Source organism: Oncorhynchus kisutch, linkage group LG5 (genome assembly GCF_002021735.2).
Source record: "Oncorhynchus kisutch isolate 150728-3 linkage group LG5, Okis_V2, whole genome shotgun sequence".
Taxonomy (NCBI): domain Eukaryota; kingdom Metazoa; phylum Chordata; class Actinopteri; order Salmoniformes; family Salmonidae; genus Oncorhynchus; species Oncorhynchus kisutch.
In genome coordinates, this window is record NC_034178.2 from 30,138,970 (window position 1) to 30,163,613 (window position 24,644).

Genomic DNA, 24,644 nt, shown 5'->3' on the forward strand with positions numbered 1-24,644 from the left:
GCTCCAGTCATATCGTCATCGAGAAAGAGGGGGCCGGCGCGTTTCAGCAATTGGCTACCATGCATGTCCGTTTTGCTGTATGTCAAGCAATACAACTTTAGAGCCAATAGAAAATAGCCACAAGCATGAAAAAGTAGTGGGGGCAGAGACAGGCGACCAGAAAAATCACATCAGCATACTTTGCATTATTTGCAGTCAGAACAAATGACATCAAATCGTTTTTTGTTTTTACTATCTGACATTTGTTTGTGCATCTGTTTGAGTTACAATCATAGCCTACCAGTCATCTGAGATTCTTGGTACAATTATTAGTCCAATGATGAGTGTAGACTAAATCAAACATTTCCCTTAATTTTTATTACAAACTTACTCTAAGCACCGCTCAACCCTTCTTATCAACCCAGATTTAACATATTTACAAAATAATAAATTGACACCATTAATATCTATCATTTTCAAAAGTGTACCACAGCAAATATTGCAATTTGAGTGCAAACACAACAGTACAATGTCTAAATTAAAAGCATGCCTTTTTATTTCTGCAATATATCCCAGTGGTGTTCATGTTTTATTGCAAAGGTAAGCACAACTTGCATGCTGCTTTACTTCAGGGATGAGAGGTATTACACAAGGCACTTTGAATTCTCTCTCTCTCTCTCTCTCTCTCTCATAGACCGCAGAGGACATCATCCCAATGAGGCAAATTCAAAACAAACCACACAACCAACACTACAGCTTTACCTTCAGTACATTCAAACTTTTCAAATATAATCATACGCTCATGTCAGTAAAAATCTTACCAGCTTGATATGTGTACACACCTGGCTGCTGAGCTATTTACTTATTCCATTGCTCTCCTTTCAAAAATATCACAAATGTCCTCAAAATAAAACCATTTGGATTTGGCAATAGCCATAAAAGTTACAATCTGACAAACAGGAGGGGAACCTGGAAGTCCCAATGATGTATATAAACAGGTCTATGTACTTTCTTCTAGCATCATACAGGACTGTCTGGAGAACATGTATCATGATTAGAGGCCCCAGTGAGTGGCTGAACAACTACAATAGCATACCCTGCACTGGTGTTATAGAGTTGGGCTATTGGGCTTACAGACCTGGGAAACGTCTGCCGTGCCGCCTGGAGGACGCAGAAGGCAGACTGAATCGCTCTGTTCAGGACACTGAAGTAGCCCCTCTTGGAGGAGGTGCAACGCCGATTCTGTGACTCATGGGCCTTGGAATATGATATAGACCAGGGGGTACCATCTTTTAGTAGTGCAAGGGGTTGTGGGGGGATAACAACAACACCAGGGGGGAGGCACAAGCAGCACAGTGCAGCAACTGAGTTGGGAGGGACAACTATACATCAGCGTGAGCATGGTGTGGCATGAGGGTAATATGGCAGATGGAGCTGGGAGGGTGCAGTTCCGGTACATTCAGTTTCTCTGAGATTTTGAGTGTTGGATGAGCCACTGCAGTGTGATATCTGGAAGGCAGGAGAGGCATGGAGGGGGTGGTCAGCGTGAGAAACAGGAGACAGCAGGTGAATGGGTGAAACAACGGACACCTATATAGCCACTTTGGGTGGACAGTGTTGTAGTGCTTTCTCCTTCAGCCTTCCACTGGGACACAAACGAGACCTGTCACCGTCTTACTCACCCATGTTGTCTTTCTCTTTGCAGGAAACAGAGTAGCAGCAAATCTCTCTGTCTTGAATAGCTGCCAAGTTCCTGTAGAAAGGAAGAGCGGTAAAGGAAACTGATAACCTGCTAAAAACTGTTGAACTGGCCAGCAGAGGGAGCTGGTTCATTGTGAAAACCTGGATCATTTCTAATAGCAGTACGGTACAAGTGACCGAGAAAATAGAATGCAGTGTTTTTTTTTAATGGAAAACGAGGGCCATGGTTCAGTAAGAACGACGCTTCTATATATAAAAATGACAAAAAAATTAATGTGTAAATCATAACTGCTCCTCCTCTAAAATAAAAACCATTAGCTCTTTGCTGATGTGAGATTAAGATAGACATGTTTAAAACCTCCAGCAAAGTAGCCCTTTATAAAAGCAAACTTCATGTTCAAGAATGGTAACTGTAATCTTCCAAGATAGTTAAGGTCATAAATATATACACTACTGTTCAAACGTTTGGAGTCACTTAGACATTTTTGTCCATTAAAATAACGTCAAATAGATGGCCAGCATCCCGGAGTCGCCTCTTCACTGTTGACGTTGAGACTGGTATTTTGCGAGTGCTATTTAATGAAGCTGCCAGTTGAGGACTTGTGAGGCGTCTGTTTCTCAAACTTGACACTCTAATGTACTACCAGTCCTTTTGCACAGTTGTGCACCGGGGCCTCCCACTCATCTTTCTATTCTGGTTAGAGCCCGATGTTCTGTGAAGGGAGTAGTACACAGCGTTGTACGAGATCTTCCGTTTCTTGGCAATTTCTCGGATGTAAGCGCCTTCATTTCTCAGAACAAGAATAGCCTGACAAGTTTCAGAAGAAAGTACTTTGTTTCTGGCCATTTTGAGCCTGTAATCGAACACACAAATGCTGATGCTCCAGATACTCAACTAGTCTATCAGGACAACATTTTTCAGCTGTGCTAACATAATTGCAAAAGGGTTTTCTAATGATCAATTAGTCTTTTAAAATGATAAACTTGGATTAGCTAACACAACGTGCCATTGGAACACAGGAGTGATGGTTGCTGATTATGGGACTCTGTACTCTGTATTCCATTTAAAAAATCCAGCTACAATAGTCATTTACAACATTAACAATGTCTACACTGTATATCTGATCAATGTGATGTTATTTTAAAAATGGACAACAAAAAAATACTTTTCTTTCAAAAACAAGGACATTTCTAAGTGACCCCAAACTTTTGAACAGTAGGGTAGATTAAAAAATTGTGTGCGATATGAACGTCTTTCTCCTGCTACCACATTAGGGTACCCGTCTTGAAGTGAATAAGCGCATCCAAGGTCACAGCATGGAAGACAAATGAACAGCTCTTTTGTTTAAATGTTAGGAGGCACAATATATGCCTAAATCTAGTTGTTGCCATAATCTTTTGTGGAAAGAAACACTTTCCAGCCATTTGAACCATTTACTTTATCGTTGATATTTGTTTTATTTCATCCTTTACCTTTGCTGTATTATACCTTTTGGACTTCATCAATATCACTTGGAATTGGTTTAGTGAACTGCATTGTTGGTAAAGGGAAGTAAGCATTTCACGGTAAAGTCTACACTTGTTGTCTTCGGCGCATGTGACAAATAAAGTTTGATTTGAACACCCAGAAACTCTTGCTTTGTTATGCCATTCATCAACTGGAATCTGTGTGACAAACCTGGACATTCTTTCTGTGCGAGTAATGAATTACATTTGAACTGTAACAAGAACAAAACTCTCAAGACTCTCAATTGGGGAAAAGTGTTTGAACTAGTCCTTGTAAAAGCATCTAAAGTAGTGGCCTTTTGAAATGTTAGAACCTAGCCACTACAGGCCCTAACTCGCAATGGCAAGGCAAAATGAGAGGGACTCTCCTGTCATTCTGTTAGAATTAGAGTTGTTAAACTACCTCCGCTCAGATGCATCACAGATTACTGCTGTGGGTTTACTGGTAGGGAACGACTCATACCAGTGCTGTAGTCGAGTCCCAAGTCCCCTGTACTCAAGTCCTTAGTCACTATGGCTGAAGTCCCGGTCACAAATGGTCAAGTCACGAGTCCATCAATTTATAATAGGTCTTATTATGCAATAGTTTCTAGTCGCCACAGAATGTCAGTATATCGCCACTCCCTCATGAAAACCCCCAACTAATTTACTATTGATCACTACCTCAGTTCTACACTCAATACCTGTGTTTCACTACTTATTTATTACATAAAGGAATGATAAGTCAGGCTTTCAGGTACTTTTTTTGTCAAAATTGTATTTTTTGCAGTGCAAACTAAAAGTTAGACTTGATCAAACCTGGCTATGGAATGCAGGGGGGAAAGCGGAAGGGTAGAGCCTACTTTTCTATATTCAAAGGGAGAGCGAGAGAAAAATAGCTAGACTGGTTGTTCTACTATTAAAACCTCAGGATGTAAGGTCTCCTTTATAGAGGACCTGCATGGTTCGGGTTCCAATCAACATTTTATCTTATAAATCGATCTGTGGATACCGTAGATCCAAATTGTTCCCACTGACACAGTAGTATTTCTTCTGAACATGTGTGACGTACGACGTGAAATCTGAAACCCCTTGAAGCTGGGATGTCCCTCCTACCACTTCATTCACTCTTCCGACTGTCCATCAACTCCTTGCTGAACCCTATATCACAGCCACGGACAAAGCACATTCCTGCAATTGTTACATCATAAGCAGGAGAGAGTCGTTTCATCAAGGTACCACATTCGGAGATCGATTTATAGCCCTTAAATCTAAAATCATTCAGATTTTAAACACACAAAAAAACACTGTCACAGAGGGACAGGATTACCATGAAATGAAAGGTGAGTTCAGGAAGCCAAGCTAGATCTCTGACGTTCTAAGCAATACGAATAAACGTATTGATCAAGAGAAACCATTCCAAAATAAGAAACTGTTCTCGAACACTAAACACACAAATATGTACATATTGTACAGTTAAGGAAGTTAGTCGTTTTATAATTAGATTATGCTATATTTAGAAAGCATAGGTCTTATTCATAGTTTTGTTGAATAAGAAATGCACCATAAAATATTTCATATTTTTATAATTTGTACTTTGTACTTGAGCTTGTGTCCTCAAAAGTGAGATTTGAACCTTTCTTTGAGTATGCAGCATTACTAGTTATTGTTTATGGCCCTCTCATGATAAATTATTCATTTTGGGGATGACGTAGATGACATTTAGATATATATAACTGGTTAAACGCCATACGATTGTTTTCAATTTCGTAAAGCAGTAGGCTGGTGGCTAGGAGGAAGAAAATGTTGTTTGCACAATATGTAGCCTTTGATCGGAGGCGGAGTGGAGCCTGCCTGCCCACAAACATTTCTTCCTTCCCCAGCAACTCACCAGCTGATGTAGGCTGTGTATGCCTGATTTGGCATGTCCTTTCCACTGCTAGAGGACAGAACCCTTGATGCTATGCACAACCCAGTGCTGCTAATATTCTGTGTAACATAGTAGCCCATCCAATCAAAGTGCAAATACCGAGAAGGAATGTCTGAGTCATGGTAGAGTCCAAGTCATGAAAACAAAAATTGGGACTTGAGTATTACAACACTGCCTAATAACTTATCTTCATACTCACAGTTTTTCAATGAGCTGCTTCTCGTCTAGAGCACTGGGGAGATCTCTTTTGTTGCCAAGCACCAAAACCTAAAAAGCATAACAGTTTAGATCTTGTGTGGCAGAAATGTCTGCTGACTGATCATATAAAGAAACTCCCTCATTTACATGTGTTCGTAGCAGTTTCTGGAGTGTAGGCCTACTTACAGGAATTCCTTGCAACTGAGGCTTGTCTAACAAATTGTGAAGCTCATTTCTGGAAGCTTCCACCTTCTCATGGTCTGCTGCGTCCACCATATATCTAAAAGTTTTTTTTTTAAGTTTTTTTTTTTAAACAGGTCACAAGTTTACAATTGCATCAAAAATCTAAAAGAGCAAGTGTTGTGCATATTGAAAAGGAATGGAAGTGTACAAAACATGCCCATCACAATGTTCGAACACCGACTTGTAGCCACTGAACTAACCCTAAACAGAACAATCCATCTTCAGCATTTCTGTCCTCTTCCCGCATTTCAAGTTGTACCCATGCAGACTGACAGGAATGGCCAAACTCAGATACTCACACAATTGCGTTAACTCCCCGACAGTAGCGCTCCCACATGCTCCTGAACCTCGGCTGCCCTCCTATATCCCAGATCTGGGAAAACCAGAAGAACGAAAATGAGCCTAGGTATTTTCATTTCCTCATGCAAGTCGGTATAGATGGTCACTGCGGAACATTACAGTAACCGACACACTGTAGCGACTGAAGACCTACCTTGATGGTAACGTTACCTTTTGTGACCTTCCTCATGTTGAATCCGACTGTTGGGATCATGTCTTCACTAAATTGCCCAGACTGAGAAAGAAGAGAAGGCCGTCGATACATTTTTAGATGTACAAGCTGGGCTGACATAAACAAAACAGAAAATCTAGGTCAAATTGCATGTGATGTCATCTGGAATTGCCACTATACTTACTAAGAATGTCAGAAAAACCTAGGCCTCATTGTAGTTTACTAGATTTTGCACATTTCCTGTTATTCCGTTTGAGAAAATAGATGATCACGTGCAAAAGGTTCATGGTAGTTTCACAAGTTCCGTTAGGCCTAAAGGCATGTGAAGGTCACAGACTAGATCAGGGGAGGGGACTGAACTTGGGAAACACTGCTCTAGAACTACGAGGTCTGGAGCTTGCTGGTTCTATTCTACCTGATAATTAAATTGCACCCCCCCAAAAAAGCTGTGGAACCGACTTCGAAATCCAAAGTTGGCTGAGGGCTCTAGAGGAAATATGTTTGGCATGCAGACCCAATCTTCTATAATAATTCTAAGATCACTGAAAATTGTGTATTTTTAGCCAACCCTAAATCACAGGCTACACTCTTGACGATAGGGCAGGGAAATAATTTCAGTCATTCTGATGTCTGCCCTCTTCCCCGTCTGTGTAATCCAAACAGTATCTCATCAAGAAATAATATAATAATAATACAACCAACCACGTGGGCACTTCCCTATCAATGGCAAGTATCTCATTCACTACAGCACTGGTGGAAGAGTTAGGGTAAGTGTACCTATTAAGCCCATGTACCCATTAAACCCACTTCAATCTCTGGATTCAAAAGACAAAAATAAACACTTTCTGCTATTTAATGTTTTAACCAGTTCATTTAGTTGTATCCATACCAGATTTTCATTCTAAGCCAATCAGATGCTTTATTATTAAGGTTATTGACAGTTGTGTAAGTTCCTACTATTGGCCAATTTCAAAGCTGCAAAAAATATTTGTATGGGGCGACTCAAGACATTTTTCAGATATTTGTAGCATCTTCTCAGATAAGTGATCTGGCTTAATGTAAAATTACGAGATTCCTGTGTTGACATATGCACATGACAGTACTTAATACCCATCTAGTATGCCATTTCTTGCCAACTGAAAATGTGTTTTTCATGCTAACAGTACCACATGTCAGTCAATACAGTGGCAACATAACTGGTGAACCACAAAAATATAATAGATCAAGCATTCACAGCTAACATTTAATGCAATTTGTCTTATATTACTGTTAAATTAACCTTGCTTTGTTATAGATGTTTTCTTTTGTCAATTTTACATCTCTATCAGATGGACTTAAAAATAAAAAGTAGCACCCTCTATACAGAATGTAAATAAATGAATATTGTTCAATATTCTCAACACTAACTTTGCATAATATTGTAGTATATAGTGTGAGCGGACCAAGTAATTGGGTGTCACTCTAAAGCGGGAAGGTGGAATAAACGAGTCAGGAGTAGGTTTTCTTGATTGAACACAGTTCTCTATTGAGGGCATTTGGTCAACACAAACACTCCAACATAATCAATGAAAATCTTCTAAGGAAAAAAACATACATCTTCTTCTCCAGATGAAACAGGAACACAATAGGATTATCTTTAAACTACAACAAAAAGTCACGGGATTGTCACCGTCTTAGTGGTTCTTCATGGATAGCTCCTCTCTCTCGGTGGCCATCTTCCAGAGATAGTTTCCCCTTCTCTCTGCTGGTTCCATTCTCTCTCTTATAGGGGAAGGAGAGTATGTCATTAGTACCGTCAGCTGTGCTTAATTGCCTCTGGTTACCTTGTCTCCCATGCCTTGTTGGGCTACTATCCATGAGCCCAGCCTGCCCTCTGGTGGTCCTTCCACATACCTTCCCCCCCAGGACCGAACCGGAGGGTCGGGCGCCAGACGCACCGTCTTGGTCGCGTCGGGACAGCGCGTCTGCATTCCCGTTCCTCGATCCGGCCCTGTGGATGACATGGAAAGAGAACGGTTGTAAAGACAAAAACCATCTGGCTATTCTGTTGTTATTGTTTCTCTTACCAGCCATCCACGTGAGGGGCGCATGGTCAGTAACTAATGCAAACCTCCGACCCAGTAGGTAGTACCGGAGATAATCGAGGGCCCACTTGATGGCTAAGGCCTCTTTCTCTACGGTCGCATACCTCTGTTCCCGATCGCTGAGCTTCCTACTAATGAAGAGAATCGGCTTCTCTGCTTCACCTTTACCCTGAGCTAGTACGGCCCCGAGCCCTGTATCCGAGGCGTCGACCTGCACAATGAACTCTTGTGAGAAGTCCGGAGCCTGTAGAACGGGATCAGAACACAGGCCATCTTTTAGCAATTGAAAGGCCTCTTCCGTCTCGTCTTTCCACTCTACCTGGTTTGGCAGGTTTTTCCTGATGAGGTTTGTGAGGGGGTTGGCAATGGTTGCATATCCCGGGATAAAACGGCGATAATATCCTGTTATCCCTAAGAAGGCCCGAACGTCTCGCTTGGTCCGGGGTCGAGGCCAGTCACGAATTGCCCTGGTCTTCTCTGCCTGTGGGCGTATTTTCCCATTCCCCACGGTGTACCCCAGGTATTCCGCTTCGGACAGGCCCAGGCAGCATTTATTTGGATTGGCTGTCAACCCGGTGGCTTCCAAACTCACGAGCACCGCCCGTAATCGCAGGAGGTGACTATCCCAGTCCTCGCTGTGGATGACCACATCGTCTATGTACGCCGCTGCATACTCTTGATGGGGCCGTAGAATGGCATCCATGAGGCGTTGGAAAGTTGCAGCGGCACCGTGCAGTCCGAAGGGCATCCTCACATACTGGAAAAGCCCCTCTGGGGTGGCGAAGGCAGTCTTTGGGCGATCCTCCGGAGCCACCGGCACTTGCCAATATCCCTTTGTCAAATCCAGGGTAGTGATGAACTTGGCCTTTCCTAAGCGCTCCAAGAGTTCATCCACACGGGGCATGGGATACGCATCGAATGTAGAGATGGCATTCACGCCCCTAAAGTCGTTGCAGAGTCTCATACTACCATCGGACTTGGGGACCAGGACTATGGGACTGGACCACTCACTCGTCGAGGGTTCGATCACGCCCATCCTCAACATCTCCCTCACCTCTTTCTTAGCGATGACTCGGCGAGCCTCAGGAATCCTGTAAGGGCGGATATGCACCTTCTTGCCGGGTTCCGTGTGGATATGGTGGAACAGGACATCTGTTTGTCCTGGGAATGGAGAGAATATTCGACCGAAGTTCATAATCAGCTTGTCTAGCTGTCTTGACTGCTCCGGTAGGAGAGTTTGGCCACGGCGCACCTGTGGTAGAGTCTCCTCTTTTCCTTTGCCCTCCAGGGCCATCAAAGCCACCTCCTCCTCTCGTCCATGGTACGTCTTCAGCAGGTTTATGTGATAGAGTTGGACCTTCTTCCTCCTGTCAGGTTGCTTGATGAGGTAATTGACCGGTGAGACCCTTTTCATTACCTCGTAGGGCCCCCTCCACTGCGCCAGCAAGCGATGTTCGGCCGTGGGCACAAGCACCATCACTTTCTCTCCCACGCTGAACTCACGGGGGGTCGCAGACTTATCATAGGCCTGGCCTTGGGTCCTTTGGGCCTTCTCCATATGCTCCTTGACTATGGGCCACACTGCTGACAGGCGGTCTCTCATCAGGGTAACGTGTTCTATTGTGGATCGAAAGGGACATGGTTGGGTCTCCCAGGTCTCCTTGGCTAAGTCGAGGATTCCTCGACAGGGTCTGCCATAGAGCAATTCAAACGGAGAGAATCCAGTGGATGCCTGGGGTACTTCTCGCAGGGCAAACATTAAGTGTGGGAGAAGCATGTCCCAGTTTTTCCCGTCTCGGGACACCACTCTTCTCAACATGCTTTTAATCGTTTTGTTCAAGCGTTCACACAACCCGTCTGTTTGAGGGTGGAATATGCTTGTACGTATCTGTTGAACCTGATATAACCGACACAAGTCCTTCATCAACCGGGACATGAACGGGGTTCCTTGATCGGTTAAGATAGTCTTGGGGAGGCCCACACGAGAGAACATCAGGAATAGCTCCTTGGCAATTCCCTTTGACGACATGTTACGCAGGGGTATGGCCTCCGGGAACTTGGTAGCGTAATCTATAACCACTAGGATGTACTCGTGTCCTCTGGCGGATTTTGGGAGGGGCCCTACGAGGTCCATAGCTATGCGTTCAAAGGGAGTCTCTATGATGGGGAGAGGAATCAAAGGGTTACGCAGGTGTGGCCGTGGGGCTGTACGTTGACATTGATCACACGTCCTACAATACCTGGCCACATCCCGGGTGACCCGGGGCCAATAGAATCTCTGCATGATTCTGTCAATAGTCTTGTCTCGTGCCAGGTGTCCTCCTAGGACGTGGGAATGGGCTAACTGTAGAACTGTATCCCTGTATGGCCTAGGCACCATTAGTAATTCCTGGTTTTCCCCCCTTCGTCGTACGACCCAGTATAAGAGACCCCGCCTGATTGCATAGTAAGGAAGAGGGGGCTCACCTGATCCGTCGACGTTCCTCCCGTCGATCACCTTCACCTTCCTCATGGCCTCCTTTAGGTCTGGGTCTCTATGCTGCGAGGTGCCGAACTGTCCCTTTAATTCCTGGTGCAGGTCGACCTCGGTAGAGGGGTGTGGAGGATGTTCCATATCCCCATCAGGGGTGACCGAGGAGAATCCCTTCCAGGTTCCCTCCTCGGATGGAGCTTCAAATATATCCCTTAGCGCCTGGTTGCTCCTTCCTTCCTGCGTTGTGTATAACCCTTCACATGTGTCTTCATCAGTGGTTTCCTGGAATATCTGTCGTAAACGCTGGGTCGCTATTTCTTCCTCTGCTGCAGAGGACGAGGACGCGGCTACGTCTCCTTGTAGGACTACTACCTCGGGCTTGGATTTTCTCTTCTTTCCTGTCCCCCTTCTTCCCGTGCATAACGTCATCTGCCGAAGCTCCTTATATAGGGGACAGTCTCTCCCGATCAATAATGGCACCTTCAGCTGGGGCACTTTCCCTGCCCTGACTGTACACCTTCCTTTTGGAGTGAGAATAGGCAGATTCACAGTGGGGTAATAGTGGGTGTCTCCATGGATACAGGATACGGCTACTTTGTCTGGTAACAGTGTTGCGGAGGTCACCATCCGCTCCTCTACTAACGTAACCATGCTTCCCGAGTCGAGAATAGCTACCACATCTTGTCCTTCGACTCGCACCGGAATCTCTGAGGCTGGGGCTATCTCTGCTAACCAACAGTGTTGATCCTGCCCCCTCAAAACGGGATGTGTGGGGGTAGGCAGTGATGACTCCGTGACCATGGGCTCATCCTTGCTAGGACATTGTGGGGCATAATGGTTGGGAGACTGACATTTATAACACCGACCCTGCTGTGTGGTGGCTGACTTCTCCCACCTCCGGGGGGGGCTTGGACGTTTCGGTGGCGGGCGCGCCGGGGTGAGTCGTGGTACGGGATTGGAAGACTCCTTCCGTTCCTCCTTGTCACTTTTTAACAACTCCCCTGTAGACCGATATGTTTCCACCGCCTGGGCTATGTCGTCGGCTGACAACGGGTTGGCTTGCCCCACAACCCTTTTTAAGTCACTGGGCAATTCTCTCAATATCTTGTCCACTACGAGAGTCTCTATCACATGTCCTACTCCCTTTCCAGGTTCTAGCCACTGTTTCGTCAGTCGTATTAATGCGAAGATCTGGGCACGGACGGGTTGATCAGCTGTATAGGTCCATTGATGGAACTTTACAGCCCTATCTCTGGCAGTCAGCTGGTACCGGGACAGGATCTCGGTTTTTAGTCGCCCATAGTCCTCAGCTTCGCGGGAATCCAGGTCAAAATAGGCTTCCTGAGCCACCCCGGTCAAAAGAGGGGCTAATGCGCTCGCCCATTCTGTGGGCGACCACTCTTCCAAGGTGGCCGTCCTTTCGAAGGTCATGAGGAAGGCCTCAATATCATCCTCCTTGGAGAGACGAGGTAAGATGGCGTGAGCAGCCGCTCTTGGCTTAACTCTAGGTTCTTCTCGTCGGCTCAGCTGTTGTTGCAGGAGTTCTATGGTTGTCTGCTGTGCCGTGATCAACTGTTGTAGTAGGGCGTTATCCATCGTTCTTGAATGGTTCCTCCGGGTCTACTGGAAGAATCTTGATTTACTCACTTATCCTTGTGTCACTCGTCCACCTAATGCCCGCATCCTCCACCAATGTGAGCGGACCAAGTAATTGGGTGTCACTCTAAAGCGGGAAGGTGGAATAAACGAGTCAGGAGTAGGTTTTCTTGATTGAACACAGTTCTCTATTGAGGGCATTTGGTCAACACAAACACTCCAACATAATCAATGAAAATCTTCTAAGGAAAAAAACATACATCTTCTTCTCCAGATGAAACAGGAACACAATAGGATTATCTTTAAACTACAACAAAAAGTCACGGGATTGTCACCGTCTTAGTGGTTCTTCATGGATAGCTCCTCTCTCTCGGTGGCCATCTTCCAGAGATAGTTTCCCCTTCTCTCTGCTGGTTCCATTCTCTCTCTTATAGGGGAAGGAGAGTATGTCATTAGTACCGTCAGCTGTGCTTAATTGCCTCTGGTTACCTTGTCTCCCATGCCTTGTTGGGCTACTATCCATGAGCCCAGCCTGCCCTCTGGTGGTCCTTCCACAATAGTGTATATTTACACCCCAGACCATTGGATAGAAGACCTACAAGTAGTGGTAAAAAAACAAAAACAAACGAGGGACGAGAAAATGGACTACTCATGCAGTTAGGGACAGGACATTGTCATATTGTTGTCCCTCATTCATCTAGGTGTTTCAAATTTTTTGGGTCCAACAGTAGAGAGGGAGATTTTAAAAACGTATTCAGACAGGCTTTAGGAAGACAAGTTGAACTACACTGAACAAAAATAAACGCAACATGTAAAAGGTGTTGGTCACATGTTTCATGAGCTGAAATAATATCCCAGACATTTTCCACATGCACAAAAAGCTTCAAATTTTACACATAAAATTAGTTTAGATCCCTATTAGTGAGAATTTATCCTTTGCCAAGATAATCCATCCACCTGACAGGTGTGGCACATCAAGAAGCTAATTAAATAGCATGATCATTACACAGGTGCACCTTATGCTGGGGACAATAAAAGGCAACTCTAAAAGGTGTAGTTGTGTCACAGGACAATGCCACAGATGTTGCAAGTTGAGGGAGCGTACATTTGGCATGCTGACTACAGGTATGACCCCCAGAGCTGTTGCCAGAGAATTAAATGCTAATTTCTCTACCATAAGCCACCTCCGTCATTTTAGAGTATTTGGCCAAAAGGCCTCAAAACCGCAGGCAAAATTTAACCACGCCAGCCCAGGACCTCCACTTCAGGCTTCATCACCTGTGGGATCGTCTGAGACCAGCCATCCGGACAGCTGATGAAACTGAGGAGTATTTCTGTTTCTAATAAAGAACTTGTGGGGAAAAACTCATTCTGACCGGCTGGGCCTTGTTCCCCAGAGGGTGGGCCTATGCCCTCCAAGGCCCACCCATGGCTGCGCTCCTGCTCAGTCATGTGAAATCAATAGATTAGGGCCTATTGAAATTATTTAAATTGACTGATTTCCTTATATGAACTATAACTCAGAAAAACCATTAATTGTTGCATGTTTCATTTATATTTTGGTTCAGTATAATTAACAAGAATAGGAGTACAGCAAATGTAAATCAGCTTTCAGAAAAGTAATTAAAAGATGTTTGTGCATGGCATCTTATCCACAGAGGGCCAGCGCGGGTGAAGGTTTTTGTTCTAACCAAGCAGTAACACACATGATTCAACAAATGAACACACCATTGAAGTCTATGATTAGTTTAAGGTATGTACTAGTTGGCAAGAACAAAATCCTAGCCCCAAATTATCTCTGCGGACACCCCGTTATGAATACTTCTTACATGATGAATAGTAATAATCAATTGATTTTAATAACTTTAGGGGAGATCATTATAATTTAAGCTTACATAAGAACTTAGTTTGAAAAAAAAAGATTATTTAAGAAGTGAGCTTATTTCGAACACCAATGAGCTTAAAGGAAACATTCTGTACCGATTAAGTCCAGTCCAAACTTTCACATATTTTATCAATCATTTTTATCGCACCGAAAAAAATGAATTCATATTCATCTTTCATTGCATATCCACAGTTGAAGTTGGAAGTTTACACACACTTAGGTTGGAGTCATTAAAACTCATTTTTCAATCACTCCACAAATATCTTGTTAACAAACTATAATATTGGCAAGTTGGGTAGGACATCTACATTGTGCATGACAAGTAATTTTTCCAAAAATTGTTTAAACAGATTATTTCACTTATCAATCACTGTATCACAATTCCAGTGGGTCAGAAGTTTACATACACTAAATTGACTGTGCCTTTAAACGGCTTGGAAAATTCCAGAAAATTATGTCATGGCTTTAGAAGCTTCTGGTAGGCTAATTGACATCATTTGAGTCAATTGGAAGTGTACCTGTGGATGTATTTCAAGGCCTACCTTCAAACTCAGTGCCTCTTTGCTTGAAAATGGGAAAATCAAAAGAAATCAGCCAAAAAAATTGTAGACCTCCACAAGTCTGGTTCATCCTTGGGAGCAATTTCCAAATGCCTGAAGGTACCACGTTCATCTGTACAAACAATAGTATGCAAGTATAAACACCATGGGACCACGGAGCCGTCATACCGCTCAGGAAGGAGACACGTTCTGTCTCCTAAAGATGAACGTACTTTGGTGCGAAAAGTGAAAATCAATCAAACAACAGCAGCGAAGGACCTTATGGAGATGCTAGAGGAAACAGGTACAAAAGTATCTAAACTCAGCAAAAAAATAAACGTCCTTTCACTGTCAAATGCGTTTATTTTCAGCAAACTTAACAAGTGTAAATATTTGTAGGAACATAAGATTCAACACCTGAAACAAACTCAACAAGTTCCACAGACATGTGACTACCAAAAATGGATTAATATGTCCCTGAACAAAGGGGGGGGGGGGGGGGGGGGTCAAAATCTAAAGTAACAGTCAGTATCTGGTTTGGCCACCAGCTGCATTAAGTACTGCAGTGCATCTCCTCCTCATGGACTGCAACAGATTTGCCAGTTCTTGCTGTGAGATGCTACCCCACTCTTCCACCAAAGCACATGCAAGTTCCCGGACATTTCTGGGGGGGAATGGCCCTAGCCCTCGCCGTCCAATCCAACAGGTCCCAGACATACTCAATGGGATTGAGATCTGGGCTCTTCGCTGGCCATGGCAGAACACTGACATTCCGGTCTTGCAGGAAATCACGCACAGAACGAGCAGTACAGCTAGTGACATTGCCATGCTGGAGGGTCATGTCAGGATGAGCCTGTAGGAAGGGTACCACATGAGGAAGATGTCTTCCCTGTAACGCACAGCATTGAGATTGCCTGCAATGACAACAAGCTCAGTCAGATGATGCTGTGACCCCGCCCCTACCATGACGAGCCCTCCACCTCCAAATCGATCCCGCTCCAGAGTAGAGGCCTCGGTGTAACGCCAGTTCCTTCAACGATAAACGCGAATCTGACCATCACCCTTGGTGAAACAAAACTGCGAATCGTCAGTGAAGAACACGTTTTGCCAGTCCTGTCTGGTCCACCAATGGTGGGTTTGTGCCCATAGGCGACGTTGTTGCCGGTGATGTCTGGTGAGGACCTGCCTTACAACAGGCCTACAAGCCCTCAGTCCAGCCTCTCTCAGCCTATTGCGGACAGTTGTGCGTTCCTGGTATAACTTGGGCAGTTGTTGTTGCCATCCTGTACCTGTCCCGCAGGTGTGATGTTCAGATGTACCGATCCTGTGCAGGTGTTGTTACACGTGGTCTGCAACTGCGAGGACGATCAGCTGTCCATCCTGTCTCCCTGTAGCGCTGTGTTAGGCATCTCACAGTACGGACATTGCAATTTATTGCCCTGGCCACATCTGCAGTCCTCATGCCTCCTTGCAGCATGCCTAAGGCACATTCACAGATGAGCAGGGGCCCTGGGCATCTTTCATTTTGGTGTTTTTCAGAGTCAGTAGAAAGGCCTCTTTAGTGTCCTACGTTTTCATAACTGTAACCTTAATTGCCTATCGTCTGTAGTGTCTTAACGACTGTTCCACGGGTTCATTAATTGTTTATGGTTCATTGAACAAGCATGGGAAACAGTATTTAAACCCTTTACAATGAAGATCTGTGAAGTTATTTGGATTTTTACAAATTTTCTTTGAAAGACAGGGTCCTGAAAAAGGGACGTTTCTTTTTTTGCTGAGTTTATATCCACAGTAAAACAAGTCCTATATTGACATAACCTGAAAGGCCGCTCAGAAAAGAAGACACTGCTCAAAAACCGCCAAAAAAAAGCCAGACTACGGTTTGCAACTGCACATAGGGAAAAATATCATACTTTTTGGAGAAATGTCCTCTGGTCTGATGAAACAAAAATAGAACTGATTGGCCATAATGAGCATTGTTATGTTTGGAGGCTTGCAAGCCAAAGAACCCCATCCCAACCGTGAAGCACGGGGGTAGCAGCATCATGTTGTGGGGGTGCTTTGCTGCAGGAGGGGCTGGTGCACTTCACAAAATATATGGCATCATGAGGTAGGAAAATTATGTGGATATATTGAAGCAACATCTCAAGACATCAGTCAGGAAGATAAAGCTTGGTCGCAAATGGGTCTTCCAAATGGACAATGACCCCAAGCTTACTTCCAAAGTTGTGGCAAAATGGCTTAAGGACAACAAAGTCAAGGTATTGGAGTGGCCATCACAAAGCCCTGACCTCAATCCAATCAAACATTTGTGGGCAGAACTGAAAAAGTGTGCGAGCAAGGAGGCCTACAAACCTGACTCAGTTGCACCAGCTCTGTCAGGAGGAATGGGCCAAAATTCACCCAACTTATTGTGGGGAACTTGTGGAAGGCTACCTGAAACGTTTGACCCAAGTTAAACTACTTAAAGGCAACGCTACCAAATACAAATTGAGTGTATGTAAACTTCTGACCCACTGGGAACGTGATGAATGAAAGAAAAGCTTAAATAAAATCACTAGTATTATTCTGACATTTCACATTCTTAAAATAAAGTGGCAATCCTAACTGACCTGAGACAGAGAATTTTTAAATGTCAGGAATTGTGAAACTGAGTTTAAAATCTATTTGGCTAAGGTGTATGTAAACTTCTGACTTCAACTGTATGTTAGAAATGTCTAAACTTAGATTTTGGTGGGCTTAATATGTATACCTACCCTACTCGTTCTACATCCTATAAGACATACCTGGAATTATAGGCTACCTGGAAGCTTCAAGTATCAAATCCTGATCCATTTCTGATATCTTTGTTAGCAATGACAGTAGAAAAAGAGATTGTGTTGGTGTTGAGGCAAGCATGCTGCTGAAGGGAGTCAGAGCATGGCATAGGTCATCAAGTTCATTCTGTTCTGTTGGAACTGTTCTATTGGACCTACAACTGCCTTTCACAATCTTTTGATCAGCTAGCGTCTTTTGGTCTTTGATCTTGCACATCCAAACTGCTGCTATGCCAATAAGAAAGGATCACAATTTCCAAATAATCTGGACAAAGGATCACCATTTTCTGCTTTTGAGAAATCATAGTTGCAACACTAGTGACTGCGTAAGAGGCCCTGTCCTGCTTGTTTTACCAACAACTGGTGAAAAGACCGCTTTGGGTCAAAGGGAGCGAAGACAACGACACTGTGGCAGTAGGGGGACCCCGCCAACTCTGGACCATATCCTTGCTTCCTGAACCCAGTTATACCTGTCCATGTCAGGACTAATTATGTATATTTGACAGCAGAATGTATTCATACCCCTTGACATATTCCTCATTTGTTGTTACAGCCTGAATTCAAAATGGATTAAATAGAAATCAGAAATCTCATTTACACAGCACCCTTAGCTGCGATTACAGCTTTGAGTCATTATAGGTATGTATCAGCTTTGCTCATCTGGATTTTGAGATTTTCTCCCATTCTTCCTTGTAGATTTTCTCAAGCTCTGTTTAAGTTAGATGGGGAGCGGTGGTGAACAGCAATCCCCAAGTCTTTCCACATATTTTCAATGGGATTCAAGTCTGGGTTTTGGCTGTGCCACTCAAGGCCTTTCACATAGGGTTGGACTTTATACAGTTTTTTACTATATAACGGTATTGATGCGTGGACCGGTTACTTTCGCTTCAATAACGGTATTTGAAGGTTTGGTTTGTTAAATGTGATACGCAACTCAGGCGAGTGTAATGTCAGTTTTTAGAGTTTACTCTGTATGCTACTTGAGTCTTCTTTCTACCTCCGCCTGCTGAAGGCCGCTTCCCACACCAAGCCCTGCACCGTCACTCAAGGAGAGAGCAGTTGCTCGACCATGGAGTCATGAACACTTTCTTGCCATTCACGCTGCAGTCTCCATGGTCAACATGTTGGTGAAAACTATGCTGGCTTTCCACAATTACACTATTACCTTGTGTACCTTACTGTCTGCAAGTTTGTCTTTTCTTAGCAAGTTGTGACTAAATTAAATCTTGTTAGCTGCTAATGCTAATCGCTAGTTAGTACATTTAGCAAGCTAGTTAGACAGCTAAGAGCACAAGTAGATAGCTAATACAGCCTGGTACCCCTAGATAAGCATATTGTTTGTGTAACGTTATCTGAGAGAGGAATAGGTATAACATGAATGTTGGTTAGCTACATGAGGTAAGAAATCATGGAATGTAACACTAATTAGGGTCACCTGGAAACATTGACCAACACTATGGTTCCTACCTTGTCAATATTTCCTTCCTGGTTTATTCATTATCATGTCAAACAACAATGATTTCAAGGTGACGCCCACTATATTACAACTATAGAACTAAAAGTATTATTATTATATTCCCATGATTCCAACAGTTTTGCTCATATCATGCAGCCCTGCATGGCACAAGTGTGGAAATACCTAAGTGCAGGAAATGCAGAAATGTACAAAAATGCCAATTTACATTTCTCTTGTTGTTTGAAGTTGGATAAAAACAGTATATAAATCAGAATGGAGAAAGCCCAATTGAAATCGTGTATAATTTGTGTTGTCACCCTAGGTTCATGAACTACTCAAAGCATATTTAAAACTTGTATTAATCAAAAACGTAAAATACCTTAATTCTTTTAAAACATATTTTGGCCATAACGTCCAGCCCTACTTTCACATTCTTGTTCTGAAGCCATTCCAGCATTGCTTTGGCTGTATGCTTGGGGTCATTGTCCTGTTGGAATGTAAATCTTCACCCCCAGTTGAAGGTCATTTGCAGTCGGAAGCAGGTTCTCATCAAGAGTTTGCCTGTATTTGGCTCCATTCATGGTTCCCTCTATCCTTACCAGTCTCCCAGTCCCTGCTACTGAAAAGCATCCCCATAGCATGATGCTGCCACCACCATGCTTCACAGTGAAGATGGTGTTAGAAAGGTGATGAGCTGTGCTTGTTTTTTTCTCCAGACATGGCACTTCGCATTATCTCATCAGACCACAGAATATTTTGCCTTATGCTCAGAATCTTTTTTATTTTTTTTCAAATTCCAGGTGTTCTCAGGAGTTGCTTCCATCTGGCTAGTCTCCTATAAAGGCCAGATTGGTGAAGTGCTGTAGAAACCATTGTCCTTCTGGTAGGTTCTCCCATCTCAGCCAAGGAACTCTGTAGTCATTGGGTTCTTGGTCACCTCCCTGACCAAGATCCTTCTTGCCCGGTTGCTCAGTTTGTTGGGATGGCCAGCTCTAGATAGTTCCATATTTTTTCAATGTCCCAATGATGGAGACCACTGCGCTCTCGGACACTTAAGTCTAAAATTACACATCCCCAGATATGGCTCATCACAATTTTTCCATGGACCTCATGGTCTAGTTTCTGATCTGACACTGTCAACTTTGGGACCTTATATAGACAGGTGTGCATGTCTAACCAATTGAATGGGCCACAGATGGTCTCCAATCAAGTTGTAGCGACATCAAGGATGATCAAAGGAAATTGGATACACCTGAGCTCAATTTGGAGTGTCATAGCAAAGGGCTGTAAATACTTCTGTAAATTAGATTTCTGTAACTCATTTTCAATACATTTGGTACATTGTGGTATTGTGTGTAGCAGGGTTTCCTTTATTAAAATGTGGTTCCAGACATTTTAATTTACTGGACATTTGAGAAATTGACCATGCCCATATGCATTGGGTGTGTAACCTGATGAGAGTGTCCACCCGCGGTGCTCAGAATGAAAAAAAATCACATTTAGATGATGGTAAGTCGAGAATGCAATGACTTGTGTCCTTAACATGCACTTTGAAGATGTTACTGTCCACATTTACTTTTCCTCAGCCAAAAAGACAATTAACGAACAGCGAAATCACTAGAGTATGCATAGACGGAGCATGAGTTTCAAGTTTGGGGAAGCAAATGTTAACCATAAAAATGCACCTTTATAATAAAGCATTCCATCCATCATCGCATTTGCAGAAGCATGTAAGATAGCCCACTACTCATAATTTAGGCTAATAATATAAACCTCAAATCACTGTTGGCAAAAAAAAATAATTGCATGGCTGAGCGTGTATAGTGTAGGAAATTGCCCCAAAACAAACTTTTAAGTGGCACTGACCCAACATCAGGGCATACAATTTCCTTTTTGGTCCACCAGCCCCTGTGGCAGGAAGATTAAAACAACTACCAATCAATCACTCAGATTTTTTAGCAGCCAAAATATTTTAGTTGAGCTACAATTACATCAACACACAAAAAAACTGATCAGCATGATTTGTAATGTTTCTGCCTGTGAGTGAGTATGACTAGTGGAAGCGTTGTCTTCTCTTCCATATCAGTTGAAACTCAAACATAGAAAACAACCTTGTGTAGATCTCAGGAAGAGAAGATACTGCTTTTGCAACAGCTAATGGTGATCCTAATAAAACAAACAAAAAAACTAGCTTGTGAACAAAATGTATATTTCCAAGAAACACAAGGACAAAGTCTCACTTCAGTAAGCTTTCGTGTCAAGTAAATTTGACCAACTTTTATACCTGTGCGCGGCGCTTCTAAAAATGAATCTTTCACTTAGCTCTTCAGACGCACAGCCCCTAGCCAGGCAGTGTTGCAGCACGTGCTGGAATAGGCTATATAGGACTCATAGTTCTTTGACTTTGTGTGATTAATTTACAAGCTATGAAACAAAGCGGAAGAAATACTTTGAAAACATCTACTGCAGCATTTATTTTACTATAAAATGTGATCATACTTGACTATTTTTATTGACAAATGCAAGTGAAATGCTCGCAATTGGCAGGTGCCAATTGGAACAGTAGTGGAGAGGGTAGCAAGTTTTAAGTTCCTCGGCATACACATCACAGACAAACTGAATTGGTCCACTCACACAGACAGCATCGTGAAGAAGGCGCAGCAGCGCCTCTTCAACCTCAGGAGGCTGAAGAAATTCGGCTTGTCACCAAAAGCACTCACAAACTTCTACAGATGCACAATCGAGAGCATCCTGGCGGGCTGTATCACCGCCTGGTATGGCAACTGCACCGCCCTCAACCGTAAGGCTCTCCAGAGGGTAGTGAGGTCTGCACAACGCATCACCGGGGGCAAACTACCTGCCCTCCAGGACACCTACACCACCCGATGCTACAGGAAGGCCATAAAGATCATCAAGGACATCAACCACCCGAGCCACTGCCTGTTCACCCCGCTGTCATCCAGAAGGCGAGGTCAGTACAGGTGCATCAAAGCTGGGACCGAGAGACTGAAAAACAGCTTCTATCTCAAGGCCATCAGACTGTTAAACAGCCACCACTAACATTGAGTGGCTACTGCCAACACACTGTCAATGCCACTGACTCTACTCCAGCCACTTTAATCATGGGAATTGATGGGAAATGATGTAAATATATCACTAGCCACTTTAAACAATGCTACCTTATATAATGTTACTTACCCTACATTATTCATCTCATATGCATACGTAGATACTGTACTCTATATCATCGACTGCATCCTTATGTAATACATGTATCACTAGCCACTTTAACTATGCCACTTGGTTTACATACTCATCTCATATGTATATACTGTACTCGATATCATCTACTGTATCTTGCCTATGCTGCTCTGTACCATCACTCATTCATATATCCTTATGTACATATTCTTTATCCCCTTACACTGTGTATAAGACAGTAGTTTTTTGGGGAATTGTTAGTTAGATTACTTGTTCGTTATTACTGCATTGTCGGAACTAGAAGCACAAGCATTTCGCTACACTCGCATTAACATCTGCTAACCATGTGTATGTGACAAATAAATTTGATTTGATTTGATTCAATTTATGAATCATATTTTCTACTTTTTTTTGTGGCAAAAAACAACTAATGGGAACTCTGGTGTGTAGATGGGTGAGAGAAAAAAATCTATTTAATCTATTTTGTATGCAGGCTGTAACATAATGTGAAATAAAGTCAAGGGGTATTTATACTTTCGGAAGGCACTGTAGAAAACCCTGGATTGTTGATGCTACGTATTGGCCAATTCAAGGCGTTGAAGCCACCGGTCCTCATATTGGCAATTCCTCCTCATAGGAATGAATGGAATTCTACAGTAATTCAATAAAATGTTTCAAGGACAAAATTTGAGTATTTTAGTATTTGTTTGTTGTAGTGGGGACAGTAAGATTAGTATTAAAAAATACTTTAAAAAGGTAGATATGACATACAGTACCAGTCAAATGTTGGGACAGATACTCATTCAAATTTTCCACATTGACAAATGTCAATTCAAGTCTTAAAGTAATCATGGACTGTCGTTTCTCTTTGCTTATTTGAGCTGTTCTTGTCATAATATGGATTCGGTCTTTTACCAAATAGGGCTATGTTCTGTATACCACCTCCACCTTGTTAATTTGTGGAATTTCTTTCCTTCTTAACTTCTAACAAGGCACACCTGTTCATTTAAATGCATTCCAGGTGACTACCTCATGAAGCTAGTTGAGAGAATGCCAGGAGTGGGCACAGCTGTCATCAAGGCAAAGGGTGGCTACTTTGAAGAATCTCAAATATAAAATATATTTTGATTTGTTTAACACGTTTTTGGTTACTACATGATTCCATGTGTTATTTCATAGTTTGATGTCTTCACTGTTTTTATACAATGTAGAAAATAGTAAAAAAATTAAAACCCTGGAATGAGTAGGTGTGTCCTAACTTATGACTGGTACTATAGATGCAGAAAGTAAACAGCATTGTGGGGCAATTTCTGCAACACCTAAGAGTGTTGAAGGGCCAAACTTCTCTGCTGTTTAGGTCGGATACAGCCTCAGAGGCCGTGTGGTCTGCACAATGTTCAATGTAGCCGAGTTTCTCAACTCCACGGTGTACATCAATGGGAAATCCACCTCTGTACAATGATGCCACCACAATAAATATCATCATCTGAAATCTACTGTAGTTCAAAACAACTGGGAACTCGGAAAAAAATCATTTTGAACTGTCATCCAACTCGGAATTCCAACTTGGTAACTCGGGCCACTTTCTAGAGCTCCGACTTTCCGACCGGAACATTACTGACGTCATGGTTTGACCACCTATTTTCCGAGGTCCCAGTTGTTTTGAACGCGGCATAACACTTGACAGTCTGTGATGACCAACAATTGGGCCTACTCTCTGGGAAGATAAGGGCTAGGCAGCTAACTAGCTAGCCAAGTTGTAAACATGAAAAGTTGACAGCTAACGTGGCCAGCTAGTTAATCCAGATGTTTTAGAAAGAAACCTAGTCTAGGGAGAAAAACATGATCTGTACTGTAGCCAAATTCCAATAAAGTGGTTAGCTAGCTAACGTAGTCCTCTGCTTCTAATCGCCATCAAACAAACATCAACATACATATAACGTTAGCTAACTAGCTAGTTACCGGCTATAGCTAGCTAACCTTACAAACTAGTACAGTAAGTTTAAGGTATACTAATTAGTTATGCTTAATTGTACGTTAACGGTGGCTAGCTGGCTAACTTTACGATACTAGCTAAGTTGATATTGCATATCGCTAGCTAGTGCTAGCACAGCAGCACAATAAAAACTTACAGCTATCACATTAACAAATGTCGTTTTCCCCGAGTATTGAAGTCCAACCAGGGTTAACTCCATCTCCTCTTTCCAAAAGAGTGATTTAAACCAGTCCAAAAGCCGGTTTATAAGTGTCAGCATCTTGAATTTGATATTCCCACTCAATTTCGGCAGAAAGCTGGCAGTGGGAGGATTCGATTATGCTGAGCGGTGGGGCACCGGGCGTAAGCGGGGAAGGGAAGAGTGCCCTTCTCATTTTGTCAACAAGGCAGCATGGTGCGCTTTACAGAAACATATAGCTCTTTTCCAGAAATTCATTTTCCTTCATTCATAAGGCAGATACAGCGTTTTTATCAAAAGCAATCACTTTTCGTGGGAAAACACAGAATTCTACTAATTACTTATTATATGGTATATTGGCGATCACACAATG

General features: G+C 43.0%; 1 protein-coding gene across 4 annotated transcripts; it reads right to left on the reverse strand.

Moving 5' to 3' along the window:
• Positions 1 to 513: 513 nt before the first annotated feature.
• Positions 514 to 24,409, reverse strand: LOC109890871 (ADP-ribosylation factor-like protein 8B-A). Of its 4 annotated transcripts, none has more exons than XM_020482965.2 (7): positions 24,230 to 24,409; positions 6,030 to 6,110; positions 5,836 to 5,909; positions 5,480 to 5,573; positions 5,295 to 5,362; positions 1,662 to 1,732; positions 514 to 1,488 (listed from the first exon to the last, which is right to left on the reverse strand). In XM_020482965.2, the coding sequence occupies exons 1-7, from the start codon at positions 24,350 to 24,352 to the stop codon at positions 1,439 to 1,441; spliced, it is 561 nt and encodes a 186-aa protein (XP_020338554.1). In that variant the 5' UTR covers positions 24,353 to 24,409; the 3' UTR covers positions 514 to 1,438. The 4 variants fall into 4 exon arrangements, with proteins under 4 accessions (XP_020338554.1, XP_031680674.1, XP_031680676.1 ...); XM_031824814.1 differs by lacking the exon at positions 24,230 to 24,409 and adding an exon at positions 6,232 to 12,249; XM_031824816.1 differs by lacking the exon at positions 24,230 to 24,409 and adding an exon at positions 6,232 to 12,249 and having other exon boundaries at positions 5,295 to 5,573; positions 6,047 to 6,110.
• Between the last annotated feature and the right edge of the window lie 235 nt (positions 24,410 to 24,644).